At 37.4% G+C, this 18,372-nt stretch overlaps 1 protein-coding gene across 4 annotated transcripts in view; it reads left to right on the top strand.

The window, feature by feature from the left end:
* BTBD9 (BTB domain containing 9) overlaps positions 1 to 18,372 on the top strand; it is a 193,906-nt gene that overhangs the window by 108,987 nt on the left and 66,547 nt on the right. For 2 of the 4 annotated variants that reach the window (XM_062629662.1, XM_062629665.1), the window contains one exon: positions 17,550 to 17,628. The exons of the other annotated variants lie outside the window; for them this stretch is intronic. In XM_062629662.1, coding sequence (XP_062485646.1) covers positions 17,550 to 17,628 — 79 coding nt within the window. The remainder of the gene's footprint in view (positions 1 to 17,549; positions 17,629 to 18,372) is intronic. 4 annotated transcript variants of the gene reach the window in all.

The following is an 18,372-nucleotide window of genomic DNA, read 5'->3' as shown; positions in this document are numbered from 1 at the left end:
AGTCATCAGCTCATTTGGGGACATCCCCACCCATCCTGTATTTGTGCTAACCGAAAACAAAAAAATTGCTTTCACAAATTCAGAGACATAGCTCAGTTTGTCATGTGAAGCAAGAGAGTTATTCGGTCCTTTCTAGTGACGCTGCAGGTACTCATTTTTCTAAAGCTGATATTCTATCTCTTAAGAAATAATACAGTTCAAAGAGGGGTTACAGTGCTGTCTAGACAAGTTGGTGAAGGAGAACTTGACACGTCCTTTCACTGTCTATAAGGGGCAGAGTATTGATGAGCAGAAAACTGGGGTTCTGCCTGCAGCTCTGGAGAAAGAGTAAAGGAGATTTAATCATTCTCAGAGGCATCTCAGCATAGTAGATAAATTTCATCTCTTTGTCTGCCTACAGCAGTGGGAGCACTGAAAGGCTGAAGCCACAAAAGAGAGAGACTCAGAATCAGAATCTTTTTGCACGCTCTCTTTGCACATTTTGATACTAATAGCCTGTAGCAGTCTAAGGGAGCACTTGCTTAAGTATGTACAGTGCAGGTGAAATTGCTGATTGACTGCCCAGTTCAAATATCTACTCACCATGTTCAAACCACTTTTTTTTTTAAAGAAAAACCTTGGAAAAGTATAGGTGTATCCCTGAAATAAAGATAGATACCTTCTCATAGTATACTTCAGTATTTCGGTTCAAAACAGGTGCTCTGGAAGTTCTCTAAGCTGTGGCTTCAAGAACTATTTTCATGTGTATTAGAGAATTGTATTTTGCCTAATTTCTGGCTCTGACAGAGATGCATGTAGATGGCAGAAAGCCAGTCTTTCATCTTGAAGTCTACATATTTACAGTGTCCCAGCACTGTCTGTAACTGCCTGCTCTAAACAAATACAGAGACCTGGTCCTGAAGCTTACAATTACAAAAGCTCAGTGGACTCCAGAACAATTCAATTTAACAAGGACTAGAAAAAATTCAAAAGCAGCAGTTTATAAAAAACCTTACTCCTCTGTGAAAGTTTTCTGTCCTCTGTAGTTATATTTAAAGACTGTCTCATCTGTAACTGAGATAAGTAAAAAAGTTTGTGCCCTACCCCCTCATCCACCCTCCCAGTTTTCAGATGATTTCTTTGCATTCAACAGCACTTTTTCATGTTCAATTTAAATCTCTTGCCCTTTATGATCAGCAAATTGGATGGGGTATTTTTTCAGTCAGACCATCACAAAAACGAAAATGTTTTAAATATGTTTAATTTTCTGTTCAAGTAGGATTTGCAGAAGTGCTGAAATGACTTCAGCCCAAATATTTCTTGAATTGTAATGGCAGGTTGATAACTCTAAATACTAAATAAATAAGTATGTGTATCATTTTAAATATATATATAAAATAATATAGGTATATTTAAATGTTAATTATGTTAATGAGATATATAAAAAGTACTGTATAACTTCCAAATGTTACAAAGGGTAGGACTGGTCTGTAAGGTAACAGAGGATCATAATTGCATACCGTCAGAGCTGGACCACTTTTATTTTACGAAAAATACAGAAGTGTTGTACTATGACCTACAAAGCCATGCTATTAGTGCTTAAAACCAGTTGAATGTAGAATGGAAGAGACATCATCATTCAGTGACTCATGCACTGAGTGAAGACCCTCATTTAAAATTGTTGGGTAAGGTTTTGATATGGTGATGGAGACAAGAGAAGAAAATTGAACCAGTCACTGGTAGGAATATGTGAAGAGCTGACTTTTTTTAATTTAATTTCTATAATATTGTAAAATACCCAGCTCAAAACAAATTGAGAATGTAGGGGTTTGCCACGAAAACAAGCAAGTTATTTTTATTTTATGTAATTTTAACATCAACAACAAGCAGAGGACTTGAAGAGCTGGATTTTAACCAAAATTAAAAGATGCTGTAATAAGGCAGAGGTGGTGCAGTTTGTCTAATTTGCTGTCATAGTACAATGATAAAGATACTACTGCTGAATGCTGGGTTCCTGTCTCTGCCCTTCCTCTTATCATGATTGCAATGGTATTTTATGCAAACCGCTTCAATAGAGAGAAATCTGCCAATGAATGCCTTTTAGTCAAGTCATTCAGGCACTCCCCAAAGAAAAGCAAGAATCAAACTCATGCACTGTGTCTGTATTTGTCTCACCATCAGGTGAGTCAAACAGTTAAAGGTTTCCTGTGTTCATCAATTTGCCTTAGCCAGACTACAGCATAATGGGGTGGAAGCTACACTAGCCTTTGTTTTCTGTATGTTAATGAATATTGCAGCCCTCTCTCACCTGGAAGAAACAAACCAAATACTTTGCTCATGTGGTCAAAGTTTGCAACTATTTTTTCTCTTGGCCAGATTCTAATTTTTTTGATGAATACTTGGACATTGCAGCTTAAAAGGGTCTAATCCTACAGAGGTATAAAAATTGTCTTAGGCTTGTGTGTCTTTGTTTAAAGAAAATGAAAGAACACATGTCCTTGGGTGGGACTACGATTGCTGGTTTCATTGCAAGTACCTCTCAGCAGCAGTCAGTTAAGAATCATTATACTTGTATTTGTGTCAGGTTAAAATATTAATTCCTTCCAAAACGTAAAGTCCAAATTATGTCTGTTTCTCTTCTAAATTTTCAAGATGTGAGTACAGTCTAAGTGGTTGATAAGGTGTTGAAATACCAGTTTTACCTTTTCTGGTATTAGTCCTGTGTTTAGTATGCTGCAGCAGACTCCAGAAGAATAACTCACTTGCTTTTCTGTGTTTTAATATGCTGCAGTAGCAAATGAAAGTGGATTGAGTTACAATACAGAGAACTTCACTGGGGCCCACATTTGAAAAGGTAGAATACTTGCAATGAGAAATTTTTTTTTGACAGTAGTATTCTCTGTTCACTTTCCTGTCTTCAAAGACACGTGTGTAAGAGTTGCTTCCTTTTCTGTTTGCTGCCTGGCTTTCTGTCTACCCAGTCTTTCAGTGGAATTACAGTCTTCTGTGAAAGTCATTTGTGTGCTGTCTCGCAAGTATCCCGTGAGGCCTCCAAATCATTTTGCTAAATCCCTGTCACAAGGGGTAGGATAGACCATAAAGGCAGCAAACACAGACCTCAACAGACACCTTTGATGATCAGTAAATGGCAAACAAACTGATGAAAAAGAAAATTAAATTATGTTTGAATATTATATACTGGTTTTGACAATCTACTGAAGCATGAACTTCCCCTTTAAACTATCAGTATGCTGCTTTGGGTTGTTTGAACGGTATTTTCAATGTAGTATTTTGTGTAAATTAATAATTCAGTGCTCAAAGACAGGAACTGACAGGCTACTCCTAACCTCCTCTTCTCCCAGTTTTAAAAAGCTGAAAACAGAAACTGGATGTCTGTTATCTTCACAGGGGAAGCTTGCATACCTTCCCTAAGTGAGAGCCAATTAATGCATGCTGGTTGTGTAATTGTCAATTTTCAAATGCTTTACAGAGGCTATCTTTTTTTCTTTCCACAATAAGCTGTTTTTCTCTACACAGTATGACAGTAATGAAAAACAGTCATGTTCCCATCTATTTTTTAAAACGTTTATGATAAGTGGGCTCGAGCATGTTAGCGTTAAACGGTAGAGACCTGAACTTGTTACAGGAATTTGCTGACAAAGAGTGTGAAAGTCAAATGAAAAACAGAAGATACAAAAGGCCAAGAAGGAGTCAGACCTCAGAGTTAAAAACACTTTTGATAAAATAAGCCATGTAAAGACAAATACAAAACTGGCTATCACAACAGTTACCAACTCAATATCATTCTTTAAAGTTCTCTTGTGTACTTACTGTAAAATGGATCTAAGCCATTGGCAGCAGACACGCCATGTTCAATTCCCCAACAGTAAAAAAGGATTTAATACTCTGGTAGACTGTGGGAGAGAATGTATGTTGTTTATTGGTGGGCAGTTTTACAGGAGTTGGTATCAACTGTGTGGAACAGTTTTATGAAGGGCATGATTTAATTTTTGGAAGTTCTATAACATACTGCATTATATCTTCTTTTTCTTCCGCTGATGGACTCACTGTTTGTTATTCAGAGTATACTGCTGACATGATAAATGTGTACAAACTTCCAAACTGAATTTCATGTTTCCACTCTTATTATCTTTTTATCATATAATAGCTATTCCAAATCCTAAATTCTCAGCTCAGTTCCCCTCAAGTATTTTTCTATAGTTTTTGTAGGATTGTAATTAGTACTTTCACATGAAAGCCTTGTGGGGTGTGGATGTCTTCTGATTTTTCAAGAACAGTTTTTAACTTTGAGGTTTACTACTCTTCTCCACAGTTTCATATTTCTATCCTATGATGTACTGTGTGCATTTCCAGTTTTAAAGCACTGCTATATTTGCTTTGATAATAAATCAAAGAATGCCTAAAGAGATCTAGGTCATGCATCTGAAAAGTTCTACATCACTTTTCAGGTATGCAGAAAAGTATTTCCCATGTTGTCCAAGTATTTCAAGTGAGAAAATACTTCTGCTTTACACTATGTTAGTGTAGGCAAACTCAATTTGGAATTTTTTTTTATGTGTATACTTTTGTGAAAGCAGGTTAATACCTATCATAATATTATTATTTCTTTCTCTATAGAGATAATATTTGAAGTGTGTGAATTTCTTTCCTTGTAACTGCACATGGCACACTTCATCCTGTTTTACATGAAGTTAATTTCACAGCAAAACTTTTCTTGGACCTCTTCCTTCAAACAGTGTATTTCAACCGTAGTTCACCCTATTTTACGTGAAGCAAATTTCACAGCAACTCTGTGAAATCCAGATGCCTTCTCCGAGGTTGGTGAACTCACTGTATCCACAGTGGTGCAATACAAAGCTGAAACATACACAAGCACGATGTCTGGGAAATTACTACATTGTTAGGCTCAATTTCAGGTTTCACTTCACAAAAACAGACTGAGGGTTTTCATTAATCCGCTCATTATGCTGCTAGTAATGCTTACTGGAGTAAGTCAGACAGATATAAAGGGTCATTTTGTGTAATTATTGAGCTTAAAAGCCCTGAACGATAGAGGCATTGAAGTGCATGTTTTTCCTTGTGTTTATCTGCTCCTATTTTGAAAGATTCTAATAAGGCAAAGAAGAAAGGGGCTTCAGCTTCACAGGCCTGCCTTATTAAGCACGAAGAATTAAGATTTCACAGAGAGAAACCAGATTTCTATTGCATTTCAGAGTGTTAGGTGCCTCTCAGAAGTGTGGAAACTCTGCATCTAGCATTTCATTTGGTAGCTTTTATTTTAGCTGAGCCTAAATTGATTGAAGAAAGATCTAGCTTCATTTATGTTTCTTAATCGTAATTCGGGATCACAAGAACATTTTCCAGCTATTAATTTGTCTCTCCCCCCACAAACACACACACTTCTACCTTCAGTTCCTTGTGGTTGCTTTTCAGCCACAAATATGCATGGATCTTTTGAATGAGCCTTGAAGAGAGTAGCAAGGACTTGCAAAGTGCCATGTCTTAGGCTCCCTAGAATGTTTTGCCATACATTTATTTCCTTTCAGATCTGTGTGTGCCATATTCGTTGAAGTTTTGCTTTGCTCTGTTGTGCTTTTCTCTTTTTGCCATACAGCTGGGATGTTCTCAGCTCTTCTTCGTGCACGTTACTGTAAGGAGACTGTAGAAAACATCCAAGTAATTTACATCAGTTAGGATGTTAGCTCAGTTCTGCTTTAGAGAAAATAAGCAATACCAAGTAATACCCATATTATCAGTACTTGTTTCTTCTAGGTATTGGATTTTTCTGCCATGCTATTCTAAACTTGAATGTCTCTTCAGAGGCTAGTGAAAAATGTCAAGCTAATGATATAATTAATGTATGTATTATTACTTGATAATATATCATCTAGACAAAATACTTTTATATTTTTTCAAAGCAGTGATAATTAAGTATATGAAAAATATCTGCTGCAGCCTTCTACTTAAAAGTAAAAGCAAACATTTTTTTCATGAATTATTATTCATTATTGCAATTATTTTTATTATTACATGAAAGTTTCACTAGACATTACTTTTCAGTCATAGAATCATAGACTAGTTAGGGTTGGAAAGGACCTTAAGATCATCTAGTTCCAACCCCCCTGCCGTGGGCAGGGACACCTCACACTAAACCATGTCACCCAAAGCTCTGTCCAACCTGACCTTGAACACTGCCAGGGGTGGAGCATTCACAGCTTCCTTGGGCAACCCATTCCATTGCCTCACGACCCTCACAGTAAAGAGCTTCCTCCTTATATCCAATCTAAACTTCCCCTGTTTAACTTTGAACCTGTTACCCCTTGTCCTATCACTACAGTCCCTAATGAAGAGTCCCTCCCCAGCATCCCTATAGGCCCCCTTCAGTTACTAGAAGGCTGCTATGAGGTCTCCATGCAGCCTTCTCTTCTCCAGGCTGAACAGCCCCAACTTTCTCAGCCTGTCTTCATACGGGAGCTGCTCCAGTCCCCTGATCATCCTTGTGGCCCTTCTCTGGACTTGTTCCAACAGTTCCATGTCCTTTTTATGTTGAGGACACCAGAACTGCACACAATACTCCAGGTGAGGTCTCACGAGAGCAGAGCAGAGGGGCAGGATCACCTCCTTCGACCTGCTGGTCACGCTCCTTTTGATGCAGCCCAGGACACAGTTGGCTTTATGGGCTGCGAGCGCACACTGAAGCTGGCTCATGTTCATTTTCTCATTGACCAACACCCCCAAGTCCTTCTCCGCAGGGCTGCTCTGAATCTCTTCTCTGCCCAACCTGGAGCTGTGCCTGGGATTGCTCCGACCCAGCTGTAGGACCTTGCACTTGGCATGGTTAAACTCCATGAGGTTGGCATCAGCCCACCTCACAAGTGTGTCAGGGTCCCTCTGGATGGCATTCCTTCCCTCCAGGGTATCAACCGAACCACACAGCTTGGTGTCATCGGCAAACTTGCTGAGGGTGCACTCAATCCCACTGTCCATGTCAGCGACAAAAATGTTAAACAAAACTGTCCCCAACACCGATCCCTGAGGGACCCCACTCGTTACTGGTCTCCAGCTGGACATTGAACCATTGACCACAGCTCTTTGTGTGCGGCCATCCAGACAGTTCTTTATCCACTGAGTGGTCCATCCATCAAATTGATGTCTCTCCAGTTTAGAGACAAGGATGTCATGCAGGACAGTGTCGAACGCTTTGCACAAGTCCAGGTAGATGACATCAACTGCTCTGCCCCTGTCCATCAGTTCTGTAGCCCCATCATAGAAGGCCACCAATTGGTCAGGCAGGATTTCCCCTTAGTGAAGCCATGCTGGCTGTCACCAAGCACCTTGTTGTTTTTCATGTGCCTTAGCATGCCTTCCAGGAGAATCTGCTCCAAGATTTTGCCAGGCACAGAGGTGGGACTGACTGGTCTGTAATTCCCCAGGTCATCCATTTTCCCCTTCTTGAAAATGGGGGTTATATTTCCCTTTTTCCAGTCGTTGGGAACTTCACCTGAATGTTGAGTGGCTTTGCCTTTTTGATTCTTGTCAGATGAATTTCTAAAGCTTCTGTGATAAAATAGAAAAATTTCAAGTTGTACTTCTTAGAAGAGATTCCAGTGATTAAAATTCAAGTATAAGCTAGTTCTCACTATTTATGGATAACAACTGCTTCTACTGTAAGCGCTAGGCACAGGCAGGGGTTTCAGTCAATGTATTTTCATTCTTCTTTGAAGAGTGAAAAGACTACTGAAGGAGACAGAGGCTGCCTTAATTGTTTTATCAACCACTAAGTATGCGTGATATTCAGACATTTATTGTTTGTGTGTTCATTCATTCTTTTTCTGATTGTCTTACTTCCTGGATCAATAGTCATAAAGCGTCTTCGGTTTTCCCAGGAGGGGATTTATTTTTTTTTCCATATTGTGAAAGTGCATGGAATATGGTTTATCTGGTTCCTGGCTGCTACAGTCATTCTTGCATATTCTGCTCTAGCATTCTTTCATCTATGTTTTCATCTCTGCAACTGCTTATAGCAACTGAATCTGAGCAAGACCAGCTGCTGCCAGAATCAGCGATTTTGTACTCCTTGTAAATCACCATGATGATGCGGCACGGTGCTTTCATCCCAAGCTGTTGCTGTCATTTATCTGTTTGAGACATGGCCTCCCTGTAGATTTCTTATTTCCTGTTTTGATGCCTGTGACTTATAAGAACATACTAATCTAGCATGCAGTTACAGTTGTTTTGTCAAATTTGCATTCATTGATGACATTTAGTTTAGAAGTTATCAATGCAAAGTCATGGGTTGAATGACCAGAGTTGTCCTTTGCAATATTTACAAGCATATAGTGCTCAGAATTGCCTTCCTCTCTGACAGAGATTTTTCTCACTCCCTGTCACTAAGCAATGGAGTAAAGGCTTTCTTGCTCACATATTTGAGATCTTGTTTGAGTACCCAGTTTCTAGAGCTTTTCAGTAAGACTTTTTGTTGTAGTTTCTCTTGTCTTTCTTAAAGTCAATATGAATTTACTTTATTTTGCCAGTTACTTTACGTGCACTTTGATGTTTTATGCCAAATCTGTCATTCTGAGACATCAACCATATCACTGGCTTTTTGTTGCATGTTTCACACATGCATTGAGTAGATTCAGATAAACTTCAGTGTCCAGTAGCTTTCTCAGTCTTTGTTTTTTTCTTTAATATTTCAGAAATTGTCAGACCTGATTTTTGCATATTCTTATTTTTGAGATCAATCATAAAACTTTGCCCTCTCCTCTTTGTGCACATTTTTTTTGACTTAATCTATCATCTCTGCTAGGCTAAAAAAAAAGAAAGTAGATGAGACAAACACTGTGTGAGTTAGTGAAAGGTGAAACCTTTTGCCTTTTGAAGAATTTAAGGGTGCTGAAAAAAATCTGAAAAGAAGAAAATTAATTAGAAGAAATGCTTGCTGAGATTGAAGAATGTAAGATTTTGAGACACTGAGATAACTGAGCAGCCCGTTTCTGCAGCAGCATCTTGGGTCCTTATAGTGTAGAGGTTCAAGAAATGCATGTATTCCTTGAGAGTTATAGCATGACTACATTTCTGTATTTTGCTGGATGGTACTATGGCCACATTTTAATATTAAAGATGATTAGTAAGTTGGGGATTTACACATTGCAAGTTTTGTTAGTATATAATTCTACTTTGGAGATGCAGGCTTAGGTGACGGGAAATGATCACTGTGTCTTTTAAACCTGATAGATAATGCCTTGACAGAATGAAATTTTGCTTTATGAGTAAACACTGATTTTGTCTTATAAACTAAACTGTAGTCAGAATCTTGGCTGTTTCTCTGTCTTACGACAAACACCATTGTTTACAGTGCTCAGCCTCACATAAATATGCAACCTGTTCTAGCTTCTGATGCTTGCCATGGAGAAGCTCTCAGATAATGTAAAAAAAACTTGCTTTCAGTAGGTTCATTCCTCTCTTAACTTTATTCTGGTCTCCAGCTTTACCTCAGTGTATCTTGTCCCCCTGAGGTATTTGTGTATTCTGTTGTCTTCCTTCTGTGATTGATTGCTCATACAGGCTAAGAATACTTAAATGTTCCCTCCCATAAACATTTGTGTCCCATTTAGACCTACAACATTAGGTAATCCTGGAAAAGCCTGTCATCTTAAGAGGTCTTCACTACTGATTTCCAACTGTAACATAAATCGTCATTTTCTTACCAGGAAGAGAATGCTACTTTCTTGCATCCTGTTATGCAAAGATTTTTTTCCATTCAGAATAGGAACCAATTTGCAGCTTTTGGTTAAAGACTCAACGATGAGGATTACTGCTTTTATATTATGGAAAGGTTCTTTGGCAATATGTTGGATTACCTCCACAGAGTCATAATAGTCTCTCTTTTGAAAATGTCTGTGCATATATGCACATACTCACATGTATACAGGCACTCACACACATGCACATTCTCAGCATGCTTGTAAGTAAATGTTACTACAAAACAGGTTATCCAAATTCTAGATGTCTCATAGGAAGCTGGCCCATTTATCTGCCTGAGATAAGAAAGAAATGCCAGATACTTGAACTCTTGTTTTGCAGTTACGTTTGTTTGCTTTGAAATTCATTGTTGCATAAGATTATCTACTAACCCAGTGAAAAACAGATGCCCAAATGTACATGAACTAGATGGGAAGTTATTACTATTTTGTCTGTAGCCCTTTCGTACAGGCAAAGCCATTAAATACAGCAACTGTTGACACCTCCTTGTATAGTCAAGAGGTCAATCAGATGTTAATGCATCAAATCTTGAGATTTTGCCTAATTACATTTTTGATGTTCAGCATCTAATTTCATTAAAACTCTGAAAAGAACATATTTGCTTGTGCTGGCTGAAACAGAGTCTTTAGTGTTACAAATATCCTGCATTGAAATAGATGCAGTTTTAAGCCATTGATTTATTCACAGTAATGTTTTTACCAGGACAGATTATATCCCATGCATCACAAAATGGAAGAATTATTGTATCTTAGGCTTGGGGATTTCTGCACTATGTGGTTATGTGTTGTATTTTTTTAGAATAGTGCTCTGTCAGTTTGTTTCATGTAGTTGAAGGGATGGTGCTTCCATTCTGCTCTTTGCTTTTCTGTCACACTGAGTTCCCATAATAAGAATTTTTTTCTCAATACTAGTCCTGAACATCATATTGCCTAATTTCATTCCATTACTTTTCTTGTATCCTTGTAAACCATTTTTTTCTGTCTTAATGTCTTTCATACACTTCAACTATATATTTAAAAAGTCATTCTGCCTTTTTCCTGGTACATTGGTTGCTACTTAGACAAGTTATGCCTGACTTTATTTTGTGCGTTTTCCTCTGTTTTTTGTCCAGTATCCTCTGTTGTTAAGATATTATTTGCGAATTTTACGCAGCATATTGTCTACAAATATTTAAGGTAGGGAGTTACAAATTAAATACTAAAATTGAGTTTACCAGGAGGTATTATGAGGGGAGCTACATCTTTTCTGTTCTATAACACTGTAACAAAAGCAAAGTTGTATTTGTTGTTTTTGTCTTAGTTCACTTTAGTCTCATGTCTAAAATTATTGCTGTCATGGATGCAGGTTCAAGTTTTTGTCTAGGCAGATTTCAATCTGAGGTTTCAAGGCTTTTTTTTTGTGACCTTTGAGGTTAATAGATAATTCAGCATGGTAGCAGAAAGGGTAACAGTTTTCCTCCCTTCCATTAGCAAACCTCTGTATGCTTCTATATCTGTTATGAGAAGGCACTTGCTGATTTACTTTTTTCACTGTTTTATTCTTCTTAGAGGCTGTGGTTCAATTTACTGCATTCCTTGAAGGTTTGACATGTCAATTAGATGTTATCGACAGTAATAGAAGGGCAGTTGCTGTAAATGTGAAGCTTTTACGAGTGGGCCATGAAATCACACCCAAGGGAATGTAAGAGAAAATACAGTGTTAGACTACACACTACAAAGGAACTGATTAATAGGGAGCATGATTCTGTCTCATATCTCTAAAAATACTGTTTATGTATTTGCTGTTAACCAACTACTCCATTTGTAGGAAAAGTTATATAACAAAGTAGCTTAGAATCTGTTGTAGGATTATTGGGGGGGGGGAGAAGTTTTCAAAGTTAAAAGCATCCTACTAGTTGTATTACTGGGTATGTTAATGCATTGGATGGATTTTCCTATCTTTGCTATCTCTGTGAACATAAGGAGTAATAACTATTGGTAATGAGTAAGCATAACAAAACCAATTCAACCTCTAGGATTGTGCATGTGTGCTGTGGTCTACACAAAAGCATGTAACATGAACTCAGAGGTTGAGTTACTTAAGTTCACAGCCTTCATCTGCCACCAGTGCTGTCCCCAAAGGATGTATGTGAAGATACTACATGTACAGTTCTTGCTGCAGCATAGAAATTTGGCTTATGGCATTAGCAAGCAAACTGCTAATAATTTCATTTTGTGTAAAATATTTAAATATAAACTATATTTTTGGAAGCATTAAAAAACACCTCTTGAACTTGAAAAAGTGTTAGAGCAAGCTAAATTATATGATCTTATGCAGTACAAAAATGTTTCTGATTGCCTACATTAGGATATGGATATATTTGAAAATTGGTTACTATATTTAGTTAGAAAAATAATTACTACATTGAGTTTTACCATTGCTTAATTTGACTGTTTTAATATTTTCTTTATGTAGTATTTTTTCTAAAGCAGCAAAAGTGTCAGTACTGAAGCTAGGAAGCAGGGGTTACTAAAAGTTGTCTTTTACACTATAAGCTTGATAAAGATGTCAAAGTCAGTATAGACTTCATTAAATCTTTTTTATGTCAGAGTTTTTATTCTGATAGGTCTGCTTTATCAAGACCCCATTTGGTTTCTACAATAAATCATATGCAATAAAATATTCATAGCAGTTTAGTAAATGTTCTTCTAGAGGACAGGTATTTTGTTTAAATTGGTGGGAGGGGCCAGTCACAGGGCAGAAATAACTACTAATTGTGTTCAGGTGCTTTCAGAATTATGTGTTCCCTATGGGAACTGTGTTTAGGATAGAAACTTGAGGGGAGTTTTCCCAGAAGGTGGGAGTGCAGATTTTTACTTGTCAATATATAAAGCTGTTATGTAACAAATATTGTGACAGGTGATTTTTAGTATTATTTATTCTCACATTTATTCTAGATTCTCAGTGTATTTCTCTTAACCATTTTTTATTACCTCTGTCATTAGTACTTCAAGTCCTTTTTGGCTTGTTTTTTTTCTCCTAATGAGACTGAATAAAATATATTGCCATCTCATCTCATAAATATAACCGAGATGCATAAATATAACCAGGAGTTTTACCTCTGTCTCTGAGAGCTGCAGAGAAAAAGCTGTTACTTCTAGCTTGCACCTTCCTTGCTTCTTTGGAAGTGGCACATTTGATGGGCTAGCTTTTTAGAGAGTGCTGTTATGGTGACAGCAAAATTGATGGAGACTCAGGCCTCAGTTTTGAATTGAGTAGACATGGGGTAGGACTGCATTTAATTTTACTTAATTTAGAAACCAAAATGTAGATTGATTCTGTGTAATATTTTCCTCCTCATGCTTTATTTCCCCCCCCTCTGGCTTGGGATGGAAAGGCAGTGGAGGCTGAGCCAGCTACCCAGTTTGACTTCGGTGCCTATGGGTCTGACTCTGAATTAATTGTTAAATTACAGCTTTAATAGGAGAGGGAGTACTACTTTGCTTTATTGTTTAGTACTGTTATGGTGGAAAACGTGTTTTTTATAGGCACTTTATAAGATAGCTGTAGATATTTTGGTATTTTACAAAGAAAAATGCCTGTGTAACAATAACTGTTACAGCATTTTTAGTGCACATTTCTGTGCTCATAAACCAAGGGGTGTAGCATCATGCAGAACATACTGTGGTACTTCTTGAGTCTCTGTTGGCTTGTATATCTGTGCATGTAATTTTTTGTTTGGCAACATCACTTGCTAGTTACTTGCTGCCTTGTTTACATCAGTACAGTCCTAAACTGATGTATGGAAACACAACACAACTCTTCTTTTCCTGTCATCTGCTTTTACAAGCATCTCCTCACTATTCCATCATAATAAATGCTGTGTTTCTTTAAAATATGTTATATATGTTTCAAATTGAAGAAGTCTGTATCCAAATAAGCTAAGAAATATTTTGTCATTTACTGTATAGAATGAGGGATATGTGGACAAATATTAGAAAGTAAATTAGAGGTTACTTGTTGATATTTGACATTTTTTTGGGTGTGGTGTTCATTTCCACCTTTGTTTCCAGCTCTGCTTTGCTTTTCTTCTTGGAGTGGGGAAAAGAAAATGGAGGTTATATGTCACCTTGGGAAGTGAGGACAAACTGTGCGCACATAAAAAGTACCTGCTTAGTCTGAAGCAGTTACAGTTGTTGAATGAACAGTTACAGCTTGTTGAATGTTAGTTACATGTAGTGGCTTTCTCTTTCATCTTACATCTCAATTTCATTTCAGCTATAATCAGTGATGCTGTGGTGATCTCGCAGCATGGAACTATTCTGTAGTGCCAGTGGCTCATTAGAAACCCTCAGTAAAAGATAAGCTTCCCTTCTTTCTTAATTTGTCCTTTCTGGAAGATAAGGAAATAATGCGGAAGGGTTGCTATTTATAGCCTATTATATATAATAAATCTTTAGAAAGATAGCAGCTTTTCATAGAAGTAGCTAGGCAAGGATTCCAAATGCTGAGAAAATCCATTAAATTTTTTAAGAGGTGAATTGCTATTTTGGAGCTATAGTAGCTTAAGCAATAGCAAGTTATTGTTACAATTTACATGAGTATTCCTTGCATTCTTCTTGCAGTAGCCTAATAAAGAAAAAGACAGGAAGAAACATGAAAGTGGAGGGGTTTCTAATGATTTTCTTCTTCCTCTGAATAGAATATGGTGAAGAGATTGTGGAATGTACAAAGCTATTGAGTTTTCAGTGACAGCTGTTGCTGTTGGAGAGATGCAAGCACTTGGCCCAAGAGTCTGTTTATGTGTTTGAGCAGAGAAAGTGATTTTCATTGCGAGGAGCTCTAAGTGAGACAGGCAGAGTCAGAGAATAAGAGAGCAAAAGATAATTATCTGAATTATGTTCAGCCTATTATAGAAGACGAATATAGTTAAAATGTAATTAAATATGACAGGCTCACAGGATGCAAGCATGGCTGTGGAATGCTAATCATCCATTACTGCATCTCCTTAGGGGTGTCAGGCAGAACAAGAGAGAAGTCTGGTGGCTGAGGTGAGATGTCGAGTGTTAAATAAAACACCATAGGACTGTAACAAGGGTAATTTCTCTTGGGAAATGGAGCTGTGGTATCAGGAGACCTTTACTAGCCAAACAACTTGTGCTGCATTTCATCTTGAGGACCCTGGTATAAATCTGAGTAGGCTAGTAGTGTCCCAAGTCTTTGAGAGATGTAGACCTCAGTTTGAGGTAGTGATTATTTCTGTTGTGAAAGTGATGACCAGGGCTGTTTCAGATTGCGCAGCAAATCTAAAAGGCATCAAACAGCAAGACAGGTGTGAAAGCCAAGGAAAAGACCAACACTGCCTGAAAATCTAAAAAAGTTAAACCCTGAAAAATTTGTTACAGGTTCACTAATAAGGAGTATTTCTTTATCACAGAGATAAAGAAAGTCAAAACCAACAATATCAGTTTATGGTAGAAGTAAGTTCTAATAGCTTCTTCATGACTGTGTCATCGAATCACAGAATCAGCTGGGTTAGAAAAGGCCTTTAAGATAATCAGATCCAACTGTTACCCCAGGACTCCCAAGTCCACCACTAAACCGCGTCACTGAGGGCCTCACCTACACTATTTTTGAACACTTCCAGAGATGGTAATTCCACCACTTCCTTGGGCAGCCTGTTCCAATACCTGATCACCCTCTTGGTGAAGAAGTTTTTCCTGATACCCAGTTTAAACCTGCCCTGGCACAACCTGAGGCTGTTACCTCTTGTCCTATCACTTGTTAATTGGGAGAAGAGACCAGCCATCTCCTCTCTCCATCCTCCTTTCAGGTAGTTGTAGTGAGCAACAAAGTCCGCCCTGAACCTCCTTTTCTCCAGACTGAACAAGCCCAGCTTCTGTGGGATTTTAAACTCTTTTATTCAGAATAGTTTCAGAATATTTTCCAAATCAGTAAATAGAGAAATCTGATTTTTACATCACCGCTCTCTTTGCGTAAAGTGCATATGTATAAATGTGAAAGCATGTGTATAATACACACTGTTGCAATACTTTGAGAAGTAGTGTTGCAATCATCTGGTGTTCCCAGCCACTCACCTTTGGCCATGAAGAGAAACTGCCTGGCTGAAATATTAGTAGAAAACTCGAGAGATTTTCTCATGTTTAAGGAAAAAAAAAGTTTAAATCATAGAAGTCTTTCAGGTCTTGAGACAGTCAACAAAATAGTTCACTCTTATTTTATATTTTATTTAGAGCTTGAAGAAACAACCTGAAATTTAAAATAAGAAGGACATAGCCACGTAAGGGATATAAATAAATGATGCCCTTAGGTAGCTAACTGAAGATAACTGCTGTACCTCTGAGGCCTGACACAGACTGCACCCTTCTATTATGATGACTAACTCTAATTACATCCATTACTTCATGCAGTAATACCAGTAAACTACTTGAAATTAGGTCTTGATTGGGCACATAATCTTCTTTAAGCAAATATAACCTGACAGCAGTGATAAAAGTAATAGTCTACTAAATTAAACCTAGAAATGCTATGTTTGTGACAGAGGTTTTCCTGCTAAGGGAGAATTCAAGTTCTTGACAAATAGTCAGAAACCAAGCAGTTCATCCTGCCAGGCTTTGGGGTAGTCTGCTGGTGGCAAGTGTTGTTTTACTCGTTTTGCTTTGGTCCCTTATTTCTTACATGAACACTTCCAAAGGTGTTCTGAACACATTCAGGAAACCTATCCCATATTATTCTTCTGTAATGAGTTAATCAAGATATCCATTTTATTTCTGAAGCCTTCTGTGACAGTCTAGTTCTGCTAAAAAATGTTAAATTATGTATCCTGCTTTCATGTTTAATTAATATGAAATAATTTAAATTCTGATGTTTTCAAGTACTAATCTAGTGTAGTGGAAGACTCGCATCAAACTGAAACCTCTAGTTCCCACTACTCTTTTTGTTTCTTCTGTTTTACCTGTCAGTGTATTCTGTAAAGGTATCACGTGAATACCATACACAAAGGTATGGTAAGAATTGCTGGTTTTCTGCTGTGTATTAGGCTGATTGAGGTGGTGTACCTCACCCAGATCGGAAGAGTATGAATGAGGAAGGAAAATTATAGTGCTCCCAATCTACTCCTGCTGCTCTCAGTCTAGCCCAAAAAGTTATACTCCAGCTCTGGGGGTTGGTTTGTTCTCCCCACTGCTTCTGTGTCAGGATGGGAAATAAAGCCTGAACTGCAGAGAATGCTGTATGTCAGCTGTAATTTACTGGAAGGACCTTGGCCTGCACAAGGGAAACTTGGCTCTTCTGCCTCGACTGCTCCACTTAGAGTAGAAGGAGTTTATTTGAGGTTTTGGGGGTGTGGGATTTTCTTTCCATAGAGCTGTAATTTCTTTAACCAAGCTCTGATGAATTTTCATGAGTAGTTAACAGGTGGATGCATTAACTTTTATTTACCTGATCCTTTGTTTATCTAAAGAGTCAGTCATGGATTTTAGACTTTGATTCAGGCTTCTTTCTTTTACCATTTTTTTACCTATGAGCAATAGTATGGGTATTACTCATGCATACAAATTTTAGTAGTGTACAATATGTATGAAAGCATACAAGCAGAGTCAAAGCATTTTAAAAATAAAAAGGAACAAGGAATGCTGGAAATCTGGGTGATGAGAAGTGTTTCTCTGTTTACCTTATTAAGTGATAATAGTACGTAATGTCACTTGAATGGATTCTGTATATTTTACCGCAAGCTGTTGTGACTGTGTTTAATATTGGTATGTCTTTATGGAATTTTTTTGAAGATCCTGGCAAACAATCACGTTTGATAAACAGCCTGCATCTTTTATCAGAATAGTCGGAACACACAACACAGCTAATGAGGTAAGGAACTTTGAAGAAAACCTATATTCTTCATGAATATGCAGTAGCACAGTTTTCCATATCTTGCAATGAAATTGATAATGCGTTCTAAAATGTACTTGCTTCATTTTTCTTTCTCTGGCAATCTAGCAAAATAAGAATGAATGTCTTTTGCATTGGAGTATTTGTGAATTGAGTTATCATCTTTCTCGATTTGAAGGATTGTTGCTAGTCTGGGGTTTGCAAAGTAAAGTGTTTCTGGTTTTGCCCTTTCTACAGTGCCGTCAAACATTCCTGTTGGGTTTGGTTTTAAATTAATCCTTACTTCATGTATGATGAGAATACCATTTTAGTGCACTGGAGAAAGGTGTATAGTCTCTGATTATTTGTTTCTTTCACCTTTATGTTTTCTTTCTAATGAATAAATCATACGAAGCATCTCAGTCTTCATAAGAACATCTTATTTGCATAAGATTCTCTTATAGTTAATTTTCATGTCTGGTAAATCATTTACCAGTAGTCGCCAAACCAAAAGACTCTTTTCAATTCATTTTATACAGAAAAGAAATATTTTTCCCTGACTGACCGAGTGCAGTATCATCCTTTTGTTGTTTACTTGTGCTTCTGTCTTTTGTAATTGCTGTGTATTGTGTCAGATGAAGTCCGGATTTTACAAATTACTTCCGTAAAACAATTTACAATATGTGAATTTAAGAGTATATGTAAGTCTTTGGGAAATTAGGACCTTATATGCTGAGTTTATAA

Source organism: Pezoporus occidentalis, unplaced genomic scaffold, assembly GCF_034315485.1.
Source record: "Pezoporus occidentalis ecotype Australia unplaced genomic scaffold, CSIRO_AGI_Poc_V1 ctg34, whole genome shotgun sequence".
NCBI lineage: Eukaryota > Metazoa > Chordata > Aves > Psittaciformes > Psittacidae > Pezoporus > Pezoporus occidentalis.
The sequence above is the reverse complement of the archived record's forward strand: the minus strand, read 5'-3'. Positions and strand labels throughout refer to the sequence as shown.